Source organism: Tursiops truncatus, chromosome 11, assembly GCF_011762595.2.
Source record: "Tursiops truncatus isolate mTurTru1 chromosome 11, mTurTru1.mat.Y, whole genome shotgun sequence".
NCBI classification, from domain to species: Eukaryota; Metazoa; Chordata; class Mammalia; order Artiodactyla; family Delphinidae; genus Tursiops; species Tursiops truncatus.
In genome coordinates this window covers 63,763,857-63,782,365 of record NC_047044.1, presented here as the reverse complement: position 1 = coordinate 63,782,365, position 18,509 = coordinate 63,763,857, and the positions used below count along the sequence as shown (strand labels likewise).

The 18,509-nt window shown below is 37.8% G+C and overlaps 2 protein-coding genes across 2 annotated transcripts; both read right to left on the bottom strand.

Annotated features, from left to right (window-relative positions):
- Window positions 1-296: 296 nt before the first annotated feature.
- On the bottom strand, window positions 297-14,830 carry LOC101339414 (olfactory receptor 8S1-like). The gene is given in 3 exon segments (XM_019934075.3): window positions 297-1,167; window positions 1,169-1,243; window positions 14,769-14,830. Coding segments are annotated over 3 exon segments (1,008 nt in total).
- A 1,068-nt stretch (window positions 14,831-15,898) lies between these two features.
- On the bottom strand, window positions 15,899-16,783 carry LOC117314322 (olfactory receptor 8S1-like; the record flags this gene model as incomplete). Its single annotated transcript, XM_033867303.1, is given in 1 exon segment — window positions 15,899-16,783. A coding segment is annotated over 1 exon segment (885 nt), but the record flags the coding sequence as incomplete, so codon positions are not given.
- Window positions 16,784-18,509: the final 1,726 nt, after the last annotated feature.

Here is an 18,509-nt window from a genome sequence, read left to right as displayed (position 1 = left end):
TGCTGCCTTCTTAAGCATTATTAAGATTCTGACACATACATATCTTTTAACATCTGGCATGATGGTCAATCAAGAAATAATCCCTTGTTTCTAAGAACACTACTTGCAAGCTGTGATCAGACCAGTATTATATCAGTGGATGGAAGTCATCCTTCAATACAGTCCTCACATACTGAAGGATTTAAGAACACTTCTAATAAAGATGTTTCTAAGAACGCTAAAAAAATCTTTATTTCCAGTTATGTATTTTGTTACAGAGTAGTTTAGCTTCTCCATGGTCCTGTTCCTCTGGTCCTCTATGTGAAAAAGTTAACATATCTTCTTAACATTCTTCCCATAGCTGCCTTCACCTCCTTGTTCTGAAGGCTATACATGAGGGGATTCAGCATGGGAGTGATCACACTGTATTGTAAAGGGAAGATCATCTCCAGGGGGAACCTGAGGTTGGCAAAGAGATAACTGAGGAAACCTGAGCCATAGAACAGGATCACTGCAGTGAGGTGGGAAGAGCAGGTAGAGAAGGCCTTGCTTCTGCCTGAGGTGGAGCTGATGCTCAGGATGGTGGAGACAATGCAGATATAAGAGAAGAAGATTAAAATGAAGGTTCCAAAGAAACGGAAGACAGAAGAGCAGAGCAAGAGTGTGAAATTGGTGGAGGTATCAGAGCAAGCAAGATGGAAGAGAGAAGACAGCTCACAGCTGAAGTGGGGAAGAGTTTGGTCCTCACAGTAGTCTAAATTGACAGCCAGAAGGATGTTGATGAGAGCATCAACAAAGGCCAGGCCCCAGGAGCCCCACACCAGCCCAATACAGAGCTGGTTGTTCATCACCTGGCCATAGAGCAGAGGGGAGCTTATGGCTACATAGCGGTCATAGGCCATCACAGCCAGCAGACATGCCTCAGTGCCCCTGGTGGCAAACACAAAGAAGGCCTGAGCCAGGCAGCTCTCTACAAAGACGGTTTTACTTTCAGAAAGTAGATTCTCCAGCATCTTGGGGACTGTGACAGATGAATGGCAGAGGTCCAGAAAGGAGAGCTGTCCCAAAAAGAAGTACATGGGTGTGTGGAGGTGGGGATCAACTCTGATAACCAGCAACATTACCAGGTTCCCCAACAGGGTCAGGAGGTAAATCATCAGAAACAACATGAAGAGCAGAATCTGGTTGAGGGTCAACAGAAAACCCAAGGAGGATAAACTCACTGAACATGCTGTGGTTTCCCATAGTGATAAAAAGATTTACCCTAGGAATCCAAGAGAGAAAGACATTAAAACTCCTTCTGCACCTCCCAGTTACCCCACTGACTTAGCCCTCTTGTTCATATACATCATTTCACAACTGTACTGAAAACCATGTTCACATATTCTTAAACTAACTTCCTAATCATCATGACAACTTTGATATTGCTGGATGGCATTCTACCACCCCTCTATCAACTCCCTATGTAACTCTGTAGACCCTCGTCTTATGTCTCTAGAGGTTTCTTTCTTTTATTTTTAAGATGGGTACTAATACAGAGAACATTTTGTATAGTCAGTGGAAATAGAGAATTTATTGATGCAGCAGAGTAAGAGGTAAACGGCAGAAGTGTAGTCCTTGAGAAAGGGAAAAGGAATGAGATCCAGAGAGCACAGGTGGAGTTTTGTCCATAGATAGGAGGAGAGGCTCTTTATCTTTTGTAAATAGGAGGGAAGTTATAGAGAGTGGGGACTGAGGCAGCTAGCTTGCAGGATTTTATGGCTGAAATAGACAGACTTTCTGATTGCTGCAAAGTTTTTGAAGAACTGTGAGATGAGACCATGAACAGAGTTTGCCTATCTATCTATCTACCTACCTATCTATCTATCTATCTATGTATCTGTGTGTGTTCGTATGTTGTGTGGTTTTAGCGAAGTGGCCGTAAGGGATTTTGATGAACCAAGAATACGAAACTCAGGTATACCAAGTGGAAAACTATTTACTAAGGAAATACAGTAGGATTAACTGGTGATATATTTGCCTATTTGAGATTCTAGAACCAATCTGGACAAGTGTGTGGTTGTCACAGTAGTATTTAGATGCTTAAGCACATGTGTGGAGCAGACAGATATTTGGCTTTAAATGGGGTTTGTTTTTTTCCAGGCACATGCAGTGATAAAGAAAAAAAAAAGAGGTAGGGAAGCAAAGCATGCTTACAAAGTGAATGCATCATAGAAACAAGGCTGTGCAAGGAATTAAATGGGGGGCCAAGCAGAGGAGTACGGCTAGGGCAAAAGTCATACAGTCATTGGTTCGGGTTTGAAGAATTGCTTATGTAGGAACACTAGGTTAAGCAAATTTTAAGATTTGGAGATAGTCGTTAGATAGAGGGATGCTTGAAATTCAGACTTTGTAGGTATAAGTACTCCTGATGACAAAGTGATGGGCATTATTGTGGGAGTAGGTGGCTAAGATGAGGTAGAAGATTCAGTCTCTGGCCCCATAGAGGACAAAGTCTAGGTTGCTGAGTTAGTGTGGTGAGGACTTTTTTCCTGTTTTTTGTTTTTTAATTTTACTCCATTTTCTTTAGTGATTAATTATTTGAATTGCAGATTTAAGACTGTGGTTGATGAGGAGAGAGTTTAAGGCATGAAGAGTGGGAAATGTGTTCCTAATGTCCTACCATATCCCTATCTGGGCTGCTCTCAGCTGCTCCAAGATAAAACACAGGCTTTATGCCTGAAGTTCAGTCAGTGCAGTGGCATGTTGCCAACATCTTGCAATTTAGAAACAGACATGTGTTGTATAACCCAATTGTGTCATTTACTATCTGTTTAACTTTTGTGATATTGTTTGTTCTTTTAAATCATCATTTTTCCACATGTAAATTGAGTAAACTTGGGGGAAGTAATATATATCTTACATTTGGAAGGACTGAATTAGCTTACACATAAAGAGCTGGAAACAAGATTTCTGACATATTGTAATTATTAATGCATACCAGAAAGAGGAAGAAGAAGAAGGGTATTTCAGAGGAGTAGATCAAAGCATGTTAGGGAAGAGATGATATGAAGCCATATTGCAGAAGAGCTGTCCCTAGACCTGGAAGCAGTGTTTAGCTGGAGAACAGTGAGGAGATGAGAGTCTTCAAAGGGAAGCTAAGTCTCTTAGGAAGCAAGAAGAGAGGAAGCGAGTATAGGGAAGAAAGAAGTACCTCAAGGAGTAGGTTAGAAGAGGACAAAGCATCAGAGGATTCAGTAGAACATTTTCATACTCTTGGCTTCTCTTGGTGGAAACAGTATCCTGGAGCTTTGAGTCAGTAGGTGAAGAGATTAGAGATCAAGTGATATTCATTAGAAAAAGATGTAGCATAACTTCCCAACTCTGGGAATAGACATAGTTTTCTTTCTAGGCAGCTGAGAGGGGAGAAAAAAAGAAATACATTAGCTCAGGCTCCAAAAAGCATGTCATTTGTAGAGAAAGTGTTCAGAATCTTATTTGAACTCTTACCCTGTCATGGCTTTGAAGAAAAGACAGGAGAAATATCTTGAAAATTTCAAGTTCTTGACAGGTTGTACTAATTTCTCTCATAGTGTCTCAAGCTTATGTGAGTCAGTGAGTACAAGATCATGAGTTCACACATTTTCCTCAGTGACGCTAAATATGTTGCTGATGGTGTTATCTGAACAAAGGATTCTGATGTCTAGACAATTAAAAGAGCAGTTGGTTTAGGCTGAACTAAGGAACCCAGAGGACTGGTTCAATAATCTATATCCCTAGAAGTTACAGCTTGAAGCTAAAGTCTAGACTCATTTGCTAAGAAGCTTGAACTTTTAAAAAGACATAAGGGATTTTCTCATTTGTGAGCTTTGCAACTTGTGAACTGAAACAATCAACTTGAACTCCTAGATGAGCCTTCCTGCTAGTCTGCTGGGAACCGAAAAGAGGAAGGGTAGGAGAAGGGAATTTTGAACCTGCGAAGAAAGCCAGAATTTTCCTTTAGGGACATACAGGCCATGTGGACCCTCAGAGAATTCACTTGGGATCTGAAACTAGACTCACAGCTAACCTCCAGGTTAGCTTCTCATGTGTATGAGAAATTCAACTGGATTTAATGTTAATCAGTATTAATATTAATCAAGTGAGGTAACTTTTAAAAATTATTGTATTATGCAAGGAATAGATGATGATGGTAAAGTGTACAAGCTGGACATAAGCTTCAATAGCTTTCCTGTGATTTCCCCTATTCTTATTTCTCATAGATCAGGGAGCCAGTAGGGGAGAAGTATCCAGTTGTTAAAGATATCTGGTCTAACTACACCCAGAAAATATCCGTAGGAATCAGAATGGTGCTGGCTCTATGAAGTACAGGAACAGCAATGACGTTTTTTGATGCCAAGGAATTACTGTTATCTCAAGGGCTAATCTTAAGTAGATGTCAAGAGGTTTTCATAATTTACTGTATGCGGTTACCTGGGTAAATGGCCCCATGTCACTTTAGTAAGGCTGGAAGAAAGGTTCATGTGTACATCTGTGTAAAAGTATTCATTGGGACACCATTTATAATAGCAAAAAGTTGGAAACACCACAGATACCCATAAGTGGAGACTGGACACTCACACGATGGAGTACTTTTAAGCTGTAGAAAGGAATAGGAAAGATCTCTATGTATTGCTATGGAGCGATATCCAGGATATATTGTTAAGTAAAGAAAGCAAAATGCAGGGTGGTCTAAATAGTATGCTAACTTCTGAGTAGCAAGCAGACACTCATGTGCATACAATACACACAGTTTAATTTTCAAAAACGAAACACTGGAAGTATAAAATAAAAACAAAAATGATTACATGTAGGAGGATGGAGAAAACTAACAGCGTGGGGGAAACAAGGATGAAAGTGACACCAGTTTGAATGTACTTTGTTTTATAGTATTGACTTCTGAGTAAAACTTCTGAATTTTATAAAATAAAAAAGATTAAATTTAAAAATCCTAAAATTAAAAACTAAACAAATGAGCTTAGCTGTATATCAAAGTAGTGACATAACCACAATGGAAAAGAATTATTTCAGGTGACCTTAGATTGTAGAATTTTGACTGGGCTGACTCAGTGAGAGATTATTTCATTCAGTAGTATTATTATTAGTAATAATATTGGTATTGTTTTTGAAACTATTAGATGTACATTTGAAAGATAAAACAAATATTATGCTAATATTGTTAGGAATATATATTTCAGCACAAGAACAACGTGAGACGATATAAAATCAAATAGAGTCTTTGTAATCTTAAATATGAGTTTGAAATATTTATGAACTTGTTACATTGTTTTCTGCTTTAAAAGGCTCTGTCCGTTGAAAAAGCCTAGAAGTTATGATACAGTAGTAGTGATCACCTATGGTACCCTGAGTTTAGTTTCCAAATACTATTAAAGGAACTAGGATTCTTTAGAAAAGTGGCTGATTACAGGTTTAGGACAGGAAGTGCACATAATAAATCTGGGATTTTTTTTGTGTGTGTGCCAGAAAGTAAGAAAGGCATCAAAGCCTATTATCGTCATCAGAAGGTCACAGCAACCAGCCCACAGGCCAAAAATGGAGTATTCTAATGAAAATTAATGACTGAAATTGATTAAAACACATGAATATGTAAAAAGACATGATTTAATGACAATGTAAAATCAATCATTCAATTAATCAATTGATAAAAGAACAGAAAGAGAAAACTCATTGGACATCAATGGAGGCTGCACTGAAAGTTACAATTAAAAAAAATGAAATAAGTGTCACTTAGGACACTTAGGACAACCTAAGTGTCCATCATCAGATGAATGGATAAAAAAGATGTGGCACATATATACAATGGAATATTACTCAGCCATAAAAAGAAACGAAATTGAGATATTTGTAGTGAGGTGGATGGACCTAGAGTCTGTCATACAGAGTGAAGTAAGTCAGAAAGAGAAAAATAAATACCGTATGCTAACACATATATATGGAATCTAAGAAAAGAAAAAAGGTCATGAAGAGCCTAGGTGTAAGATGGGAATAAAGACACAGACCTACTAGAGAATGGACTTGAGGATATGGGGAGGGGGAAGGGTAAGCTGTGACAAAGTGAGAGAGTGGCATGGACATATATACACTACCAAACGTAAAATAGATAGCTAGTGGGAAGCAGCCGCATAGCACAGGGAGATCAGCTCAGTGCTTTGTGACCGCCTGGAGGGGTGGGATAGGGAGGGTGGAAGGGAGGGAGACGCAAGGGGGAAGAGATATGGGAACATATGTGTATGTATAACTGATTCACTTTGTTATAAAGCAGAAACTAACACACCATTGTAAAGCAATTATACTCCAATAAAGATGTTAAAAAAATGAAATAAAGCAGCTGTCATGACTTCTGGTATGAATCATATTTCAGAGTAATCAAAGAAACCCTAATGGATATGAAAACTTACTTTTATTCAGATGAATTCCAGCCAATAAATGCAGAAGAAATAATAAAATTAGAAAATTACCATTTTGAAACTTCTAATGAAATAACTGCTACAGGCAATGGTCATAAATGGTTTATAAATATATAAGTAAATATCTAATTGGGGAACTTTACAATTAAGAGATGTGATTATCATCACCTGAACCCACGGATCAATTCTGTCATCAAAATAAGTAGAATAACCAATATCATATTTCTCTTGCCGTAATGCAACATGAAGTACACAACTCCACTTATGAAGATGCTTAAGAAAGGGCTCAAGTCTTAAGACAAAGTGTGGGACAGGACAAGGTAAATAACACAACAATAAATCAAATCGGCTAAATACAGAATGTACATATTCCACAGGAAAACTGTATGGATTTCTGCAACAAATAGTAGCAGTCAGTTTTCAAATCTGCTCAGAAACTGTGAAGACTCCTGCCTTAGTGAAGTAAGCTTGTAGCATGCATTACAGCCCTGGTTCTCCTCTTTAGCAGGATCTCCTGAATCCATCACCTTCTCTAGTATCTGGCTCTGCTCTCAGGAATATTCCTTGTCCATTATCCTGCACAGCCACATCTGAGATGAGCACTGGAGAGAATGTCCTGCTTAGCAGCTGCAGAGCTTTCACTGCTTGCTTTTTATTGACACCTGGTGCTTCAACACCTAGAATTTTCTTTAGGGATTGATCTAACACTGGTTTTTGTAAGGCAAGCTTCTAGTCCCTGTGTAGGTAATCATAGCTCTAAATCTTGAATAGACTTGATTTTTAAGTCTGAGGACCCTATTATCTTAATTTTACTTAGCAAGCATGATCTGCATCACCTCCCCGCACTCTTATGAGTTGGGCTACCTTGAGCCTATCTGTTTCAACAGGCTTAAGTGAGAAAGTAACACTCAAACCTTGTTTTGCCAGTAGGTTTTTGTCTTTTTTTTCCCCATTGGCGTATAGTTGCCTTACAATGTTGTGTTAGTTTCTGCTGTATAATGAAGTGAATCAGCTATAGCTCATGCAGCTCAATATCAAAAAAACAAACAACCCAATGAAAAAATGGGCAGAAGACCTAAATAGACATTTTTTCAAAGAAGACATACAGATGGCCAAGAAGCACATGAAAAGCTGCTCAACATCGCTAATCATTAGAGAAATGCAAATCAAAACTACAATGAGGTATCACCTCACACCAGTTAGAATGGGCATCACCAAAAAATCTACAAACAACAAATGCTGGAGATGGTGTGGAGAAAAGGGAACCCTCTTGCACTGTTGGTGGGAATGTAAATTGATACATGTTTTCATCCTTTTGTGTGGAAGGAATTTAGTCTTATCTCCTATTATGGCCATTGCACCAAAACCAATGCTTACCACTGTATCAGTTTCAGATAGAGAAGTAACCAATACTTCACTCCTGCAAGACACTAAATTACAGAACTCTCAGTTAATATAGATTAACTATAGGCAGAAATTAACTTGGTAAACTGTATTTCCTTCCATTTCTGTTTGCAGGCAGGAGTCCTAGCCAGAATTTATTTCTCATAGTACTTTGCCAAAATTGGCAGAAGGCGGTCAACACCCACCAATATCTTATATTTTTACTATCATTTCCTCTAATGTTATGTCATCGGTCAGCAGGTGGGCTCTGTCTTTCAAGCTGCCACAGATAAAACTTTGGTCACATAATTTACTCTAGCTTAACCAGTGTGTTGCACTTTCTAGTCAGCCGTCTCTAAATCTTTGCTGCCTGTTGCTTAACTGCTTGTGCCAAACCTATGACACATATTATAGGTTTGGTTACATGGAGCACTCCACTTCCTGAAGTCAAATTCTATACGCCTTAGGATAAAATTTATTTACAAGTATGAGACCAAAATGATAATAGCTTAAACAATACAGAATTTTATTTTTGTTATGTGAAAGTCTGAAGGTGGCAATTCAGGGTGGGTATGATAGCTCTATTGCCCCAAATCTTCAGCATCTCAGCAATTTATATTTGTACATGTATGAGTGACCTCCATTCCCAAAGTCATGTAGTGGACAACAGGGGTATGCTAGCTTCTGCATTATACATGTAGTCTAGCAACAAGGAGAAGGTATAAGAAAGACGTGCAGAACGGCAAGAGACAGCACTCTTTCAAGAATGATTCCGTGAAACTTTCACTGTATACCTCATTGGTCTGATTTTAATCACATTGTCACATATACCTCTAAGAAAGACTGGCTAAAGAATTATTCTGTATATACATGTGCCTGGATAAAGAACTGTAATAATTCTGTGATGAGACAAAAAAGGATAACAGATATTTGGTGACAACAAGCAATTTCTACCACAAACAGGGAATTCTATTAATATAAAATGCAAAAAGATAACCAGAAAAGAAAACTATAGAATAATATCTATTATGAATGATACAAAAATTCTGAGTAAACTATTAGCAAATGGAACATAGCAATGTATCAAACTAAAATTCAATGAAACCGAACAATGGTTAACGTCAAAATGTAAGGATGGTTCAATATCAGGAAGCTTGCTACCAAAAACATGGCATTGACCAAGATGGCCTTAATATTTCCTTCAGCTTGACTAATCTTTAGATGAGCTTTTTCCTGCCTCTAGGCCCCTGGCCTCCTTTTTCTTAGAGTTTTTACTTTTGAAAACTTGTCATTATAAATCATTTCTCTGCCCTTTTGTGATGTGAATATTTTAAAAGGCCTCTTGCCAATTTTACAACCCAGGAATGTCTGGGAACCATCTCTTTGAAATGTAATCATCAAGAAAGATAAGCAGCTACCTCTCCATTTCTGTGGGAGGGCAGGAGCCTGACTACTAGGGCACCTTGGTCTAAGTCGTAAATCGACCTCCTGTCATGAAGACACAAGAAAGTTTACTTTTCTTTTGGGTAAAGCCAATTAGCAAATACAGATGGCCTACGATCTCCCAGTCACCCCAATTCTTAAAACCCTACTGCCTTTTGTTTCAGTGGAGTTGAGTTCAGACTCAGTTCTGGCCTCTCTTCCGCTATTGCAATAGCTTTCAACATACCTTTCTTTGCTTTTTTGCAATTTTTCTTTGACAACATCAGTACATCAAAGGAGTAAAACTGTACGCCAATAGTAATAGGCGCTGAAAAGTAATTTGTAAAATTCAACATCTATTGATAATAAACAGGAATAGAAAGAAACTAAAATAAAATAAAGATATCAACAATTACAGGAAATATTATTTTAAATATGAAACACTAAAACAATATCAGTTAAGTTCAAGAATAGGCCAGGGATTCCCATTGATACCATTATTAAATATTATTTTAGAAGTTTTCACAAAAAAAATAGAAATGAAATTACTATATGAATATTGAAAAAGAAGACTATAAGGTATTTCTTTTTTTTTTCTCCTGGTTGTATAGTTGCATGTCTAGGAAACTTAAGCAATTATAGTAAAAGAAAAACCAAAGAGTTAATAAGATTTTGGTACTCTGGCTTATTGCATCCATTGGGTTCAGCTGCAATCACAGAAAGAAATTTGATACAGGAATCAGCACTTAAAAAAATCATCAAGAAGGGCTGGCTGGAGGAGGCAGCACCAGGATGATCTCCTAGTTAATAAAGTACCCAGCACCTAGAATCACTCCTTTGCCGTAACAGAAAAAGCTGCTGCCACTGATGCAGACAGCCAGGGAATCAGGAAAGTTCTGCTGCTGCAGTCGAGTGTAGAGTCATACTACTTTCAACCTAGCCAAAAGCTGTCTCTACTATTGTAGAAGCTGCTAAATCAGTGAGACTTCACAGTTATCGGCTGTAGAGCCATGCCACCTCTGCCATGATCTAGGTCAGCAAAATGAATGCCCCACATCTTGCTTCACTCCTCCCAGGATTCAGGTTCAAATTATCATCTCAATGAATGTGTCTGACTGAAACCTCAAAAAAACCTTCTTGACACCTGATCCAGTGGAGTTTGCAAATACAATTTTTACCTTCTAGTTTCTACACACTAGAATAGGATTGAAAGGGTGCAAACAAATGCATTCCACAGTATCTACCACATTGGATACAGTAGTAAATATATAAAATGTGCCGGCTTATCACTGTACTAACAGTAAGAACAGTAAAAAACAAAAAAGGGAAAACATCTCATTTACAATAGTGACAGAAACGTTAAAGATGTATGGGTACATTTAATAAGAATGGCCTGATAATCTATGAAATTTTATTTAGGGATATAAACGATGTCTAACAAATTGAAAGAAATATTCTTGTTGTGAAAGTATTCTTACTGGCATGACTCAACATCATTAACATGTCTACTATGCCCAAACTGGTTTTTAAATTTAAGGTCATTTAAATCGTAATCTCAAAATAGGACTCTTTTGAAACTGATAAGAATAATGGAGCTCATATAAATATAAAATAATGGAGCTCATATAAAATAATGAGAAAGAATAATAGTGGTTGTGGGGGGATGTTGTTGAAGGAGACTTATCTTGCCAAATATCAATATAATATTTTAACTAAAAGACGAATAGAACATTGATTAAAAAATTAAAAACTATAAATTTATCTCAGATTTTAATGTGTGACTCAAGTGCTATTTTAGTTCCATTAGAAAAGAATAGCTTATTTATTAAATGTTGCTGTCATCGTTGTTATCCATCATAACCTAATATAGTTAGACATCTATTTCACACCAAGTAAGTACAAACATGAATTCCAAATGATTATAGATGTAAATGTAACAAATTTTTAAAACTAAGTCTAAGAAAGTATATCTAGGGAACTATTTTTAAATTCAAAGTGAAGTAGACCTTTATCTCAGAGGGTAAAGAGATTTATTGTTTGAAGAATATAAATTATGTATGAATATATAAAAACTAAGCTTCTGCATGGCAAAAGATACCATAAACCACAACAAGAACAAGTAGCAGAACAGAAAAAAACCACCTGCTGCATAGAATACAAATGTAAATATACATGAAATGTGAAATGCTCTAAAACTTTGATTAAAAACAGCAAACAGGGCTTCCCTGGTGGCGCAGTGGTTGAGAGTCCGTCTGCCGATGCAGGGGACATGGGTTCGTGCCCCAGTCCGGGAAGATCCCACATGCCGCGGAGCGGCTGAGCCCGTGAGCCATGGCCTCTGGGCCTGCGCGTCCAGAGCCTGTGCTCCGCAATGGGAGAGGCCACAGCAGTGAGAGGCCCACGTACGGCAAAAAATATAAATAAATAAAAATAAACAGCAAACAAGCTGAAAAAAAATGAGCTGTGGATATAATCTTCACAAAAGATCAAATGCAAAGGACCAACTAATATGTGAAAAGATGTTAATATTGCCTAGTGGCAGAGGAATGCAAATTGAAATAAAATAAATAAATTTCATGTTATGTACTCAAAAATGTTTACTGTAGCATTTTTGCAGTGGTTAAAAAATGGAAGCAGAGTGAGCCTAAACATAGGGGAATGGTTTAGAAACTGTGGCACATTCACTAGTAGAATTTTATGCTGACACACAGAAAAATGAATTAGAGCTATGGCATTTGAAGTGTAGTACGTTTTATAAATTATTAAAGAATGAAAAGCAACCAGAATAAAAAGTGTGTATTTATACAGTCTTTAAACAGAGATGGAAAACTTCTATATGTATACATATATGTATATGTGTATGGAAGTTTGAATGTGACTATATAAACCCAGAGAAAGCTAAGAAAGATATATACTCTGTGATTAACATGGGTTACCTTGAGTGGAGAATAAGTAGGAGAAAATGTGGAAAGGATGGCAAGCCAAAAAAAACAGGAAACATATTGTATGATGTGATCCCATTCAGGTGTTTATGTAAAATGATGTCTGAATAAAAATAAATAAATAAAAATGGTTCAAAAAACAACACTACATAGAAATTAAATTTACTCTTATTTGTTAAGAAAAAATAAAATTTATCCCCAGAAATATTCTCTAGATTATTGGAGATAAAAATTCATCTAGTACTATATTCTTTCCAACATGTAATTCTTTCCTTTTCTCATTCTGATTTCATCTTTCAGGCCATGTTGGTTTTGGCTCCTGGACCTCAACAAAGCGACAGGGAAGAATTTAGGCTATGAGGAGTAACTAGCTTTATTCCATTAGGGAGTCACAGTATGCTGAGGCAAGGGAAACATGGTGGTTTTAGAGAGGTTGGAGGTTCTTGGTTCTCCAGGTCCTCCAAGTCCATGATGTCACTATTCTGATATTCCATGATGCTGAGATGATGTAATTCCCTGGTCAACATCCATTTCTCTGATAAGCAACCTGCTGCTGTAGTGAAGTCACTGAGTCAGCCTCTGGGTTATTTTTGAATAGTCTCTGCTCTACATCTATAAAAGGAAAGGTATTCTTTCAGCACAGGGAAAGAGAGTCCCTGAACTTCATTCTGAACCTTAAGGTCAAAAATCAGGAGATGTTTTTTAGATGTTGTGTTGTATGAGCTGTTTATATATGTTGAATATTAATCCCTTGTCAGTCATACCATTTGCAAACACTTTTTCCCCAACAACCCTATTTAAAAATGTGCAGAAGAACTAAATAGACATTTTTTCAAAGAAGACATGCAGCTGGCCAACAGGTACATGAAAAGATGCTCGACATCACTAATCATCAGGGAAGTGCAAATCAAAACCACAAGGAGGTATCACCTCACACCTGTCAGAATGGCTATCATCAAAAAGTCTACAGATAACAAACGCTGGCGAGGATGTGTAGAAAAGGGAAGCCTTGTAACACTGTCTGTGGAAATGTAAATTGGCACAACCAATTACTGTGGAAACCAGTATGGGGGTTTCTCAAAAAAACTAAAAATAGAACTACCATATGACCCAGCAATTCCACTCCTGAGTATACAGCCCAAAAAAAAACAAAAACACTAATTTGAAAAGATACATGCACCCTAATGTTCATAGCAGCATTATTTACAATTGCCAAGACATGAAAATAACTTGTGTCCATCAATAGATGAATGGATAAAGATGTGTTACACACACACACACACACACACACACAATATGGAATACTAAGCCATAAAAAAGAAAATTTTGCCATTTGTGGCAACATGGATGGACTTGGAGGGCATTATGCTAAGTGAAATAACTGAGACAGAGAAAGACAAATACTGTACGATATCATTTATATGTGGAATCTAAAAAATATAACAACAAAAAAGCAGACTCACAGATAACAAACTAGTGGTTACCAGTGGGGGGGAGGGGTAACATAAAGGCGGGGGAGTGGGAGATGCAACTATTAGGTGTATGATAGGCTCAAGGATATACTGTACAACACAGGGAATATAACCAATATTTTGTAATAACTGTAAATGGTAAGTAACCTTTAAAAATTGTATAAAAATTAAAAAATCAAGAAATAATTGTCTTGACAACAGAAGACACTGTGGTGTTGGCATTCCTCTTTCTCTTGTACTTGCTTAATTTTAGCAACTTTCCCTTACTGAAAGGCTTATTAGCACAGCGTCCATGGTCTCAGGCAATGGATCTTAAGAGTGGCAATTACATATGATGAGCAGTAACGACGGACAGACGGCTCGCTGCGTTGTGCGTGTCTTAGCACAATCACGAATTCTACATATCCTCACTTCCCTGATATTTGTTGCCTACAAATCAATCTCCCAGTTCCAATTTCAAAACCAATCATTTTTCTTTGAAAAAAACAGAAACTGACCGCAAATAACCTGATTAAAGAGAGAAAACACATTTTTGGAAAAAAGGATAGTTCACAAAATAGAAGAGGAAGGGCAGCATAGTGATTACTGTCTTTTCCCAAATCTTAACTAAATATCTAAATACTTTGCATTTCACCAAAGTTCTGTTGCTTGAACCTCACCTTTGGTATTAGTGGTATTAATTACCATTCTTTGTAAGCAGCTGAATCCAATAGCAAATATAATTATAGAAAGTATTTGCGAGCCTCATAGACTTAATGGAAGCAGCACTACAGTGATTGAGAGTGTGGACTTGATTCAAACTGCATGGGTTAAAATTCCAGCTCCACCATTTCCTTGCTATGAATCGCTGAACAGCATACAAACATCCTGAGTCTCATTTCCTCATCCGTAAAGGAAAGCTCACAATAAACCTATCTCATGTATCTGTTGAGATAACTAAGTAGGATAAATAAAAGGTACTATATTAGTTTTCTGTTGCTGCCATAACAAATTACCACAAACTTAGTGGCTTCAAATGACACAAATACATTTTCTGATAGTTCTTTAGGTCAGAAATATGGGTGCACTCAACTGATTTTTTGCCCTGGGTCACACAAGGCCAAAGTCAAGTCAGTAGGTCTTACCTGGAGGATCTAGGAGAGACACCATTCAGGTTGTTGGCAGAATTCAGTTCCATGAATTCCATGGACTAAAGTTCCTATTTCTTTGCTGGCTCTTGGCTGGGGGTTGTTTTCAGCTTCTAAAGGCCACTCACAACCTCTGGCTCATGGACCCACACCAGCAATGGTGGGTTGAGTCTTTCTCATGCTTATATTATCTCTGACCTTCCCTTTCCGCCTCATCATAACTGCCTACAGCTGGAGAAGTTTCCCTGCTTTTAAGGATTCATGTGATTAGATCGAGCCCACCTGGATAATCTATACTACTCGACCCCTTTTAAGGTCTATAACCTTATTCATCTGCCCAGCCCCTTTCGTCACATAACATATTCACAAGTTCCAGGGATTAGGAGATCATCTTCAGGAGGCCATCCTGTCTATCCCAGGAACTTAACGCACTTTGTGACATGAGTTAAGAAATGTAACAAATTAGCTATTATTACCATATCTATTAAAAATACGACCTCAGAAAGGACAATTGCCAGGGGAACAGGGTTTCATGGTCTCTTTAGGCACTATGGTCAGATTGACTTTATTCTGAATGATGGGTTTTTTGTTGCCGTTGTTGTTGTTTCTTCCTGCTCAATATCTGAATTTCCTAGAGAAGGATTCTAAATAACCTCACCTGGGTCTTCGTTTCACACCTTGCCTCAATTCACTGCCGGGAGAAAGGGTAGAATGGTTAGTCTATCGTGGGTTATAGGATCACCTCACTTTATGGACATGTAAATTTGAGAAAATCAGTCTTCCTGTGGACTTGAAGTGTAATTATATGAAGAAGCATGAAGAAGTAATAAGCAACCATAGCAACAGATGTCCACATAATATGAATAATAAATCAACATTTTAACAAAATGATCCCTTGAAAAAGAGGGTTATCTGATTCATTTCTCCTTTTCCAAATAAGACTGAACCTGAATCATCCTAAGATAAGAGTTTCCTGTCCTTTTCAGAAGTATTTCCAAGGAAATAAATGCCACTATGTTCCCTGTAACATCTGGCAGCACGGACAACCAAGAAACTCTCCTTAAAGTCCATTGTTTGATCAGGTAGCGCAATAGTTCAGCTCCTCTTTCATTATCATTTTGTGTACACTACAAGAGAGAATGAAAATATTTTCTAAACATTCTTCCCATAACTTCCTTCACCTCTTTGTTCTGTAGGCTATAGAAGAGGGAATTCAGCATGGGAGTAATCACACTGTACTGCAAGGAGAAGATCATCTCCAGAGTGGAGCCTGAGGTTGGCAAGAAATAGCTGAGGAAACCTGAGCCATAGAACAAAATAATAGTAGTGAGGTGAGAAGAGCAGGTAGAGAAGGCCTTGCTTCTGCCTGAGGTGGAGCTGATGCTTAGGATAGTGCAGACAATGTGGTCATAGGCAGAAACAATCATAATGAAGGTTCCAAAGAGATTCAAGACAGAAGAGCAGAGCAGGAGTGTGAAACTGGTGGAGGTATCAAAGCAAGAAAGATGGAAGAGAGAAGACAGCTTGCAGCTGAAGTGGGGAATAGTTTGGTCCTCACAATAGTCTAAATTGACAGCCAGGAGGATGTTGATGAGAGCATCAACAAAGGCCAGGCCCCAGGAGCCCCACATCAGCCCAGTACAGAGCTGGTTGTTCGTCACCTGGCCACAGAGCAGAGGGGAGCTGATGGCTACATAGTGGTCATAGGCCATCACAGCCAGCAGACATGCCTCAGTGCCCTTGGTGGCAAACACAAAGAAGGCCTGAGCCAGGCAGCTGTCTACAAAGATGGTTTTACTTTCAGAAAGTACATTTTCCAGCATCTTGGGGACTGTGACAGATGAGTGGCAAAGGTCCAGAAAGGAGAGTCATCTCAAAAAGAAGTACATGGGTATGTGGAGGTGAAAATCAGCCCTAATCATCAGCAGCATTAAGACATTTCCCATCAGAGTGAGGAGGTAAATCAGAAGGAACAGCACGAAGAGTACAGCCTGAGTATGGGGGTCAATTTTTCATTGCCATATAGAGAAGTGTTCTCTCTGGAAAACAAACAAAGAAGATCCATCAAAAGTCCCTTAATGCCTCTCAGTTACCCCAGCACCTAGATCTTACTCTGCATAAATGTTTTTTCATTACTGTCTCACAATCCACATTCAGATATTTAAAAGCTCACTTCCTGGTCATCATCGTACCATTGATGTTTTAAATCAACTATATTACTATTTTTTATTATAATCTGTTTTTGAGCTAGAGTATTTTTATGTGGTTCAGAGTGATACATTTGAAAAGGAAAGTTTGCTGATATTAGAGAAATATGGAGAAAAAAAATCAGGAGTGAATTACTTGAGAAATAGAGCATTAAATCTAGATGAAAAGGACTTAGGTAGGAGCAGAGGCACTTTGTCTATTCTATGTCAAGGAGGGAAGGTCAAGAGTGCAAGAAGTTAAGGAAATTTACATTTGGAAGCAAGAAGTTAAGGAAATTTACATTTGGAAAGGAAGTTAAGCAAATTTACATCTTGATTGAGTTCATTTGTTTTCAATAAAGTGTAAACGAATTCATTGGTTATGTATGTGTATGTCTGTGAGCATGCCCACGTGCACACAAGAAATTATAAAAGCATGATAATGATAAAATTAAGTGTTCAGTCATGGGAATAGAGGCCAAGGTGAAGTGTAAGAAACCATTAGGGGGTAGGAGGACAATATGACATGAAGGAATTTAGAGACTGAATGTGGAATTAAATTGCTTTGGAGTTTTCTTGTTTTAAATTTCTCTCGTTTTATTTAGTGGCATCATGTTATCATTTAATTTTAAAATACATTAATACAATTATAATAAATTTTTTAAAAACTGGTAGCCTAGACTATCATGCCCAGTGATATTTTAGGTGGGCTTTTGTAGGCAATGCTATGATTACAATGAGTCATAAGAAGCTGTTCCCAGTAATAGAACAATGCTCTGGGTAGATACACCATGCTCACTCTAAAACCAATATATCCAATAATATATGTAGTCACCGCATGTGATGTCTTAGCCATTCTGGCAGGTTTTAAGGTCCCACGTGGTCATCTAAACTCTATCCTCACACTTTAAGACTTCTGTATATATTCCCACACTATCTTGATATTCTAGACTTCACCTGAGTCTCAATATAACTATTCAATACTCTGGCCTCAATCTAGAGGCCCATCCTGGCCTTTGATGTTCTAATTCAACACTAGTTCATTTAATTCATCATTGAAGACTCAGAAACCTATCCTTTTGTCCAGTCATTGACTAAATAGCTGAGTTTCCAAGCCCAGGTGAGGAATAAAACCCAATTACTTGAATTCTCAGTGGTACACTGGTTTGTAGCACTTTCAGATCCAGTAAGTGATAAAACTGTTTAGCTTGTGAAGTCAACAGTGAGAATACCACTGTAAGGAAGAAATAGAAAATCATATTGAAAGTTAATATTTATGATGGATTCAATACTAATAATGTAAAGTGATAAACTGTGGACAATATCTGGACATTTATTTACAGTAATTTGGCATCAGGATAAAGGAGATACTTTCTTAAATTCTTCCTCTTTCACTCTTGTGTATAGCAACATTGTTCATGGGGGCTCCCAGGGCTCATCCTGAGATCACCCCAGAACAAAGCAACTTGGAAGGGAACTCAAGTAAGGGTTCACTGTAGCCAGGGATGAGGCTTGTTTTTGTATGATTTCAGAGCCAACACACACTGGCAAA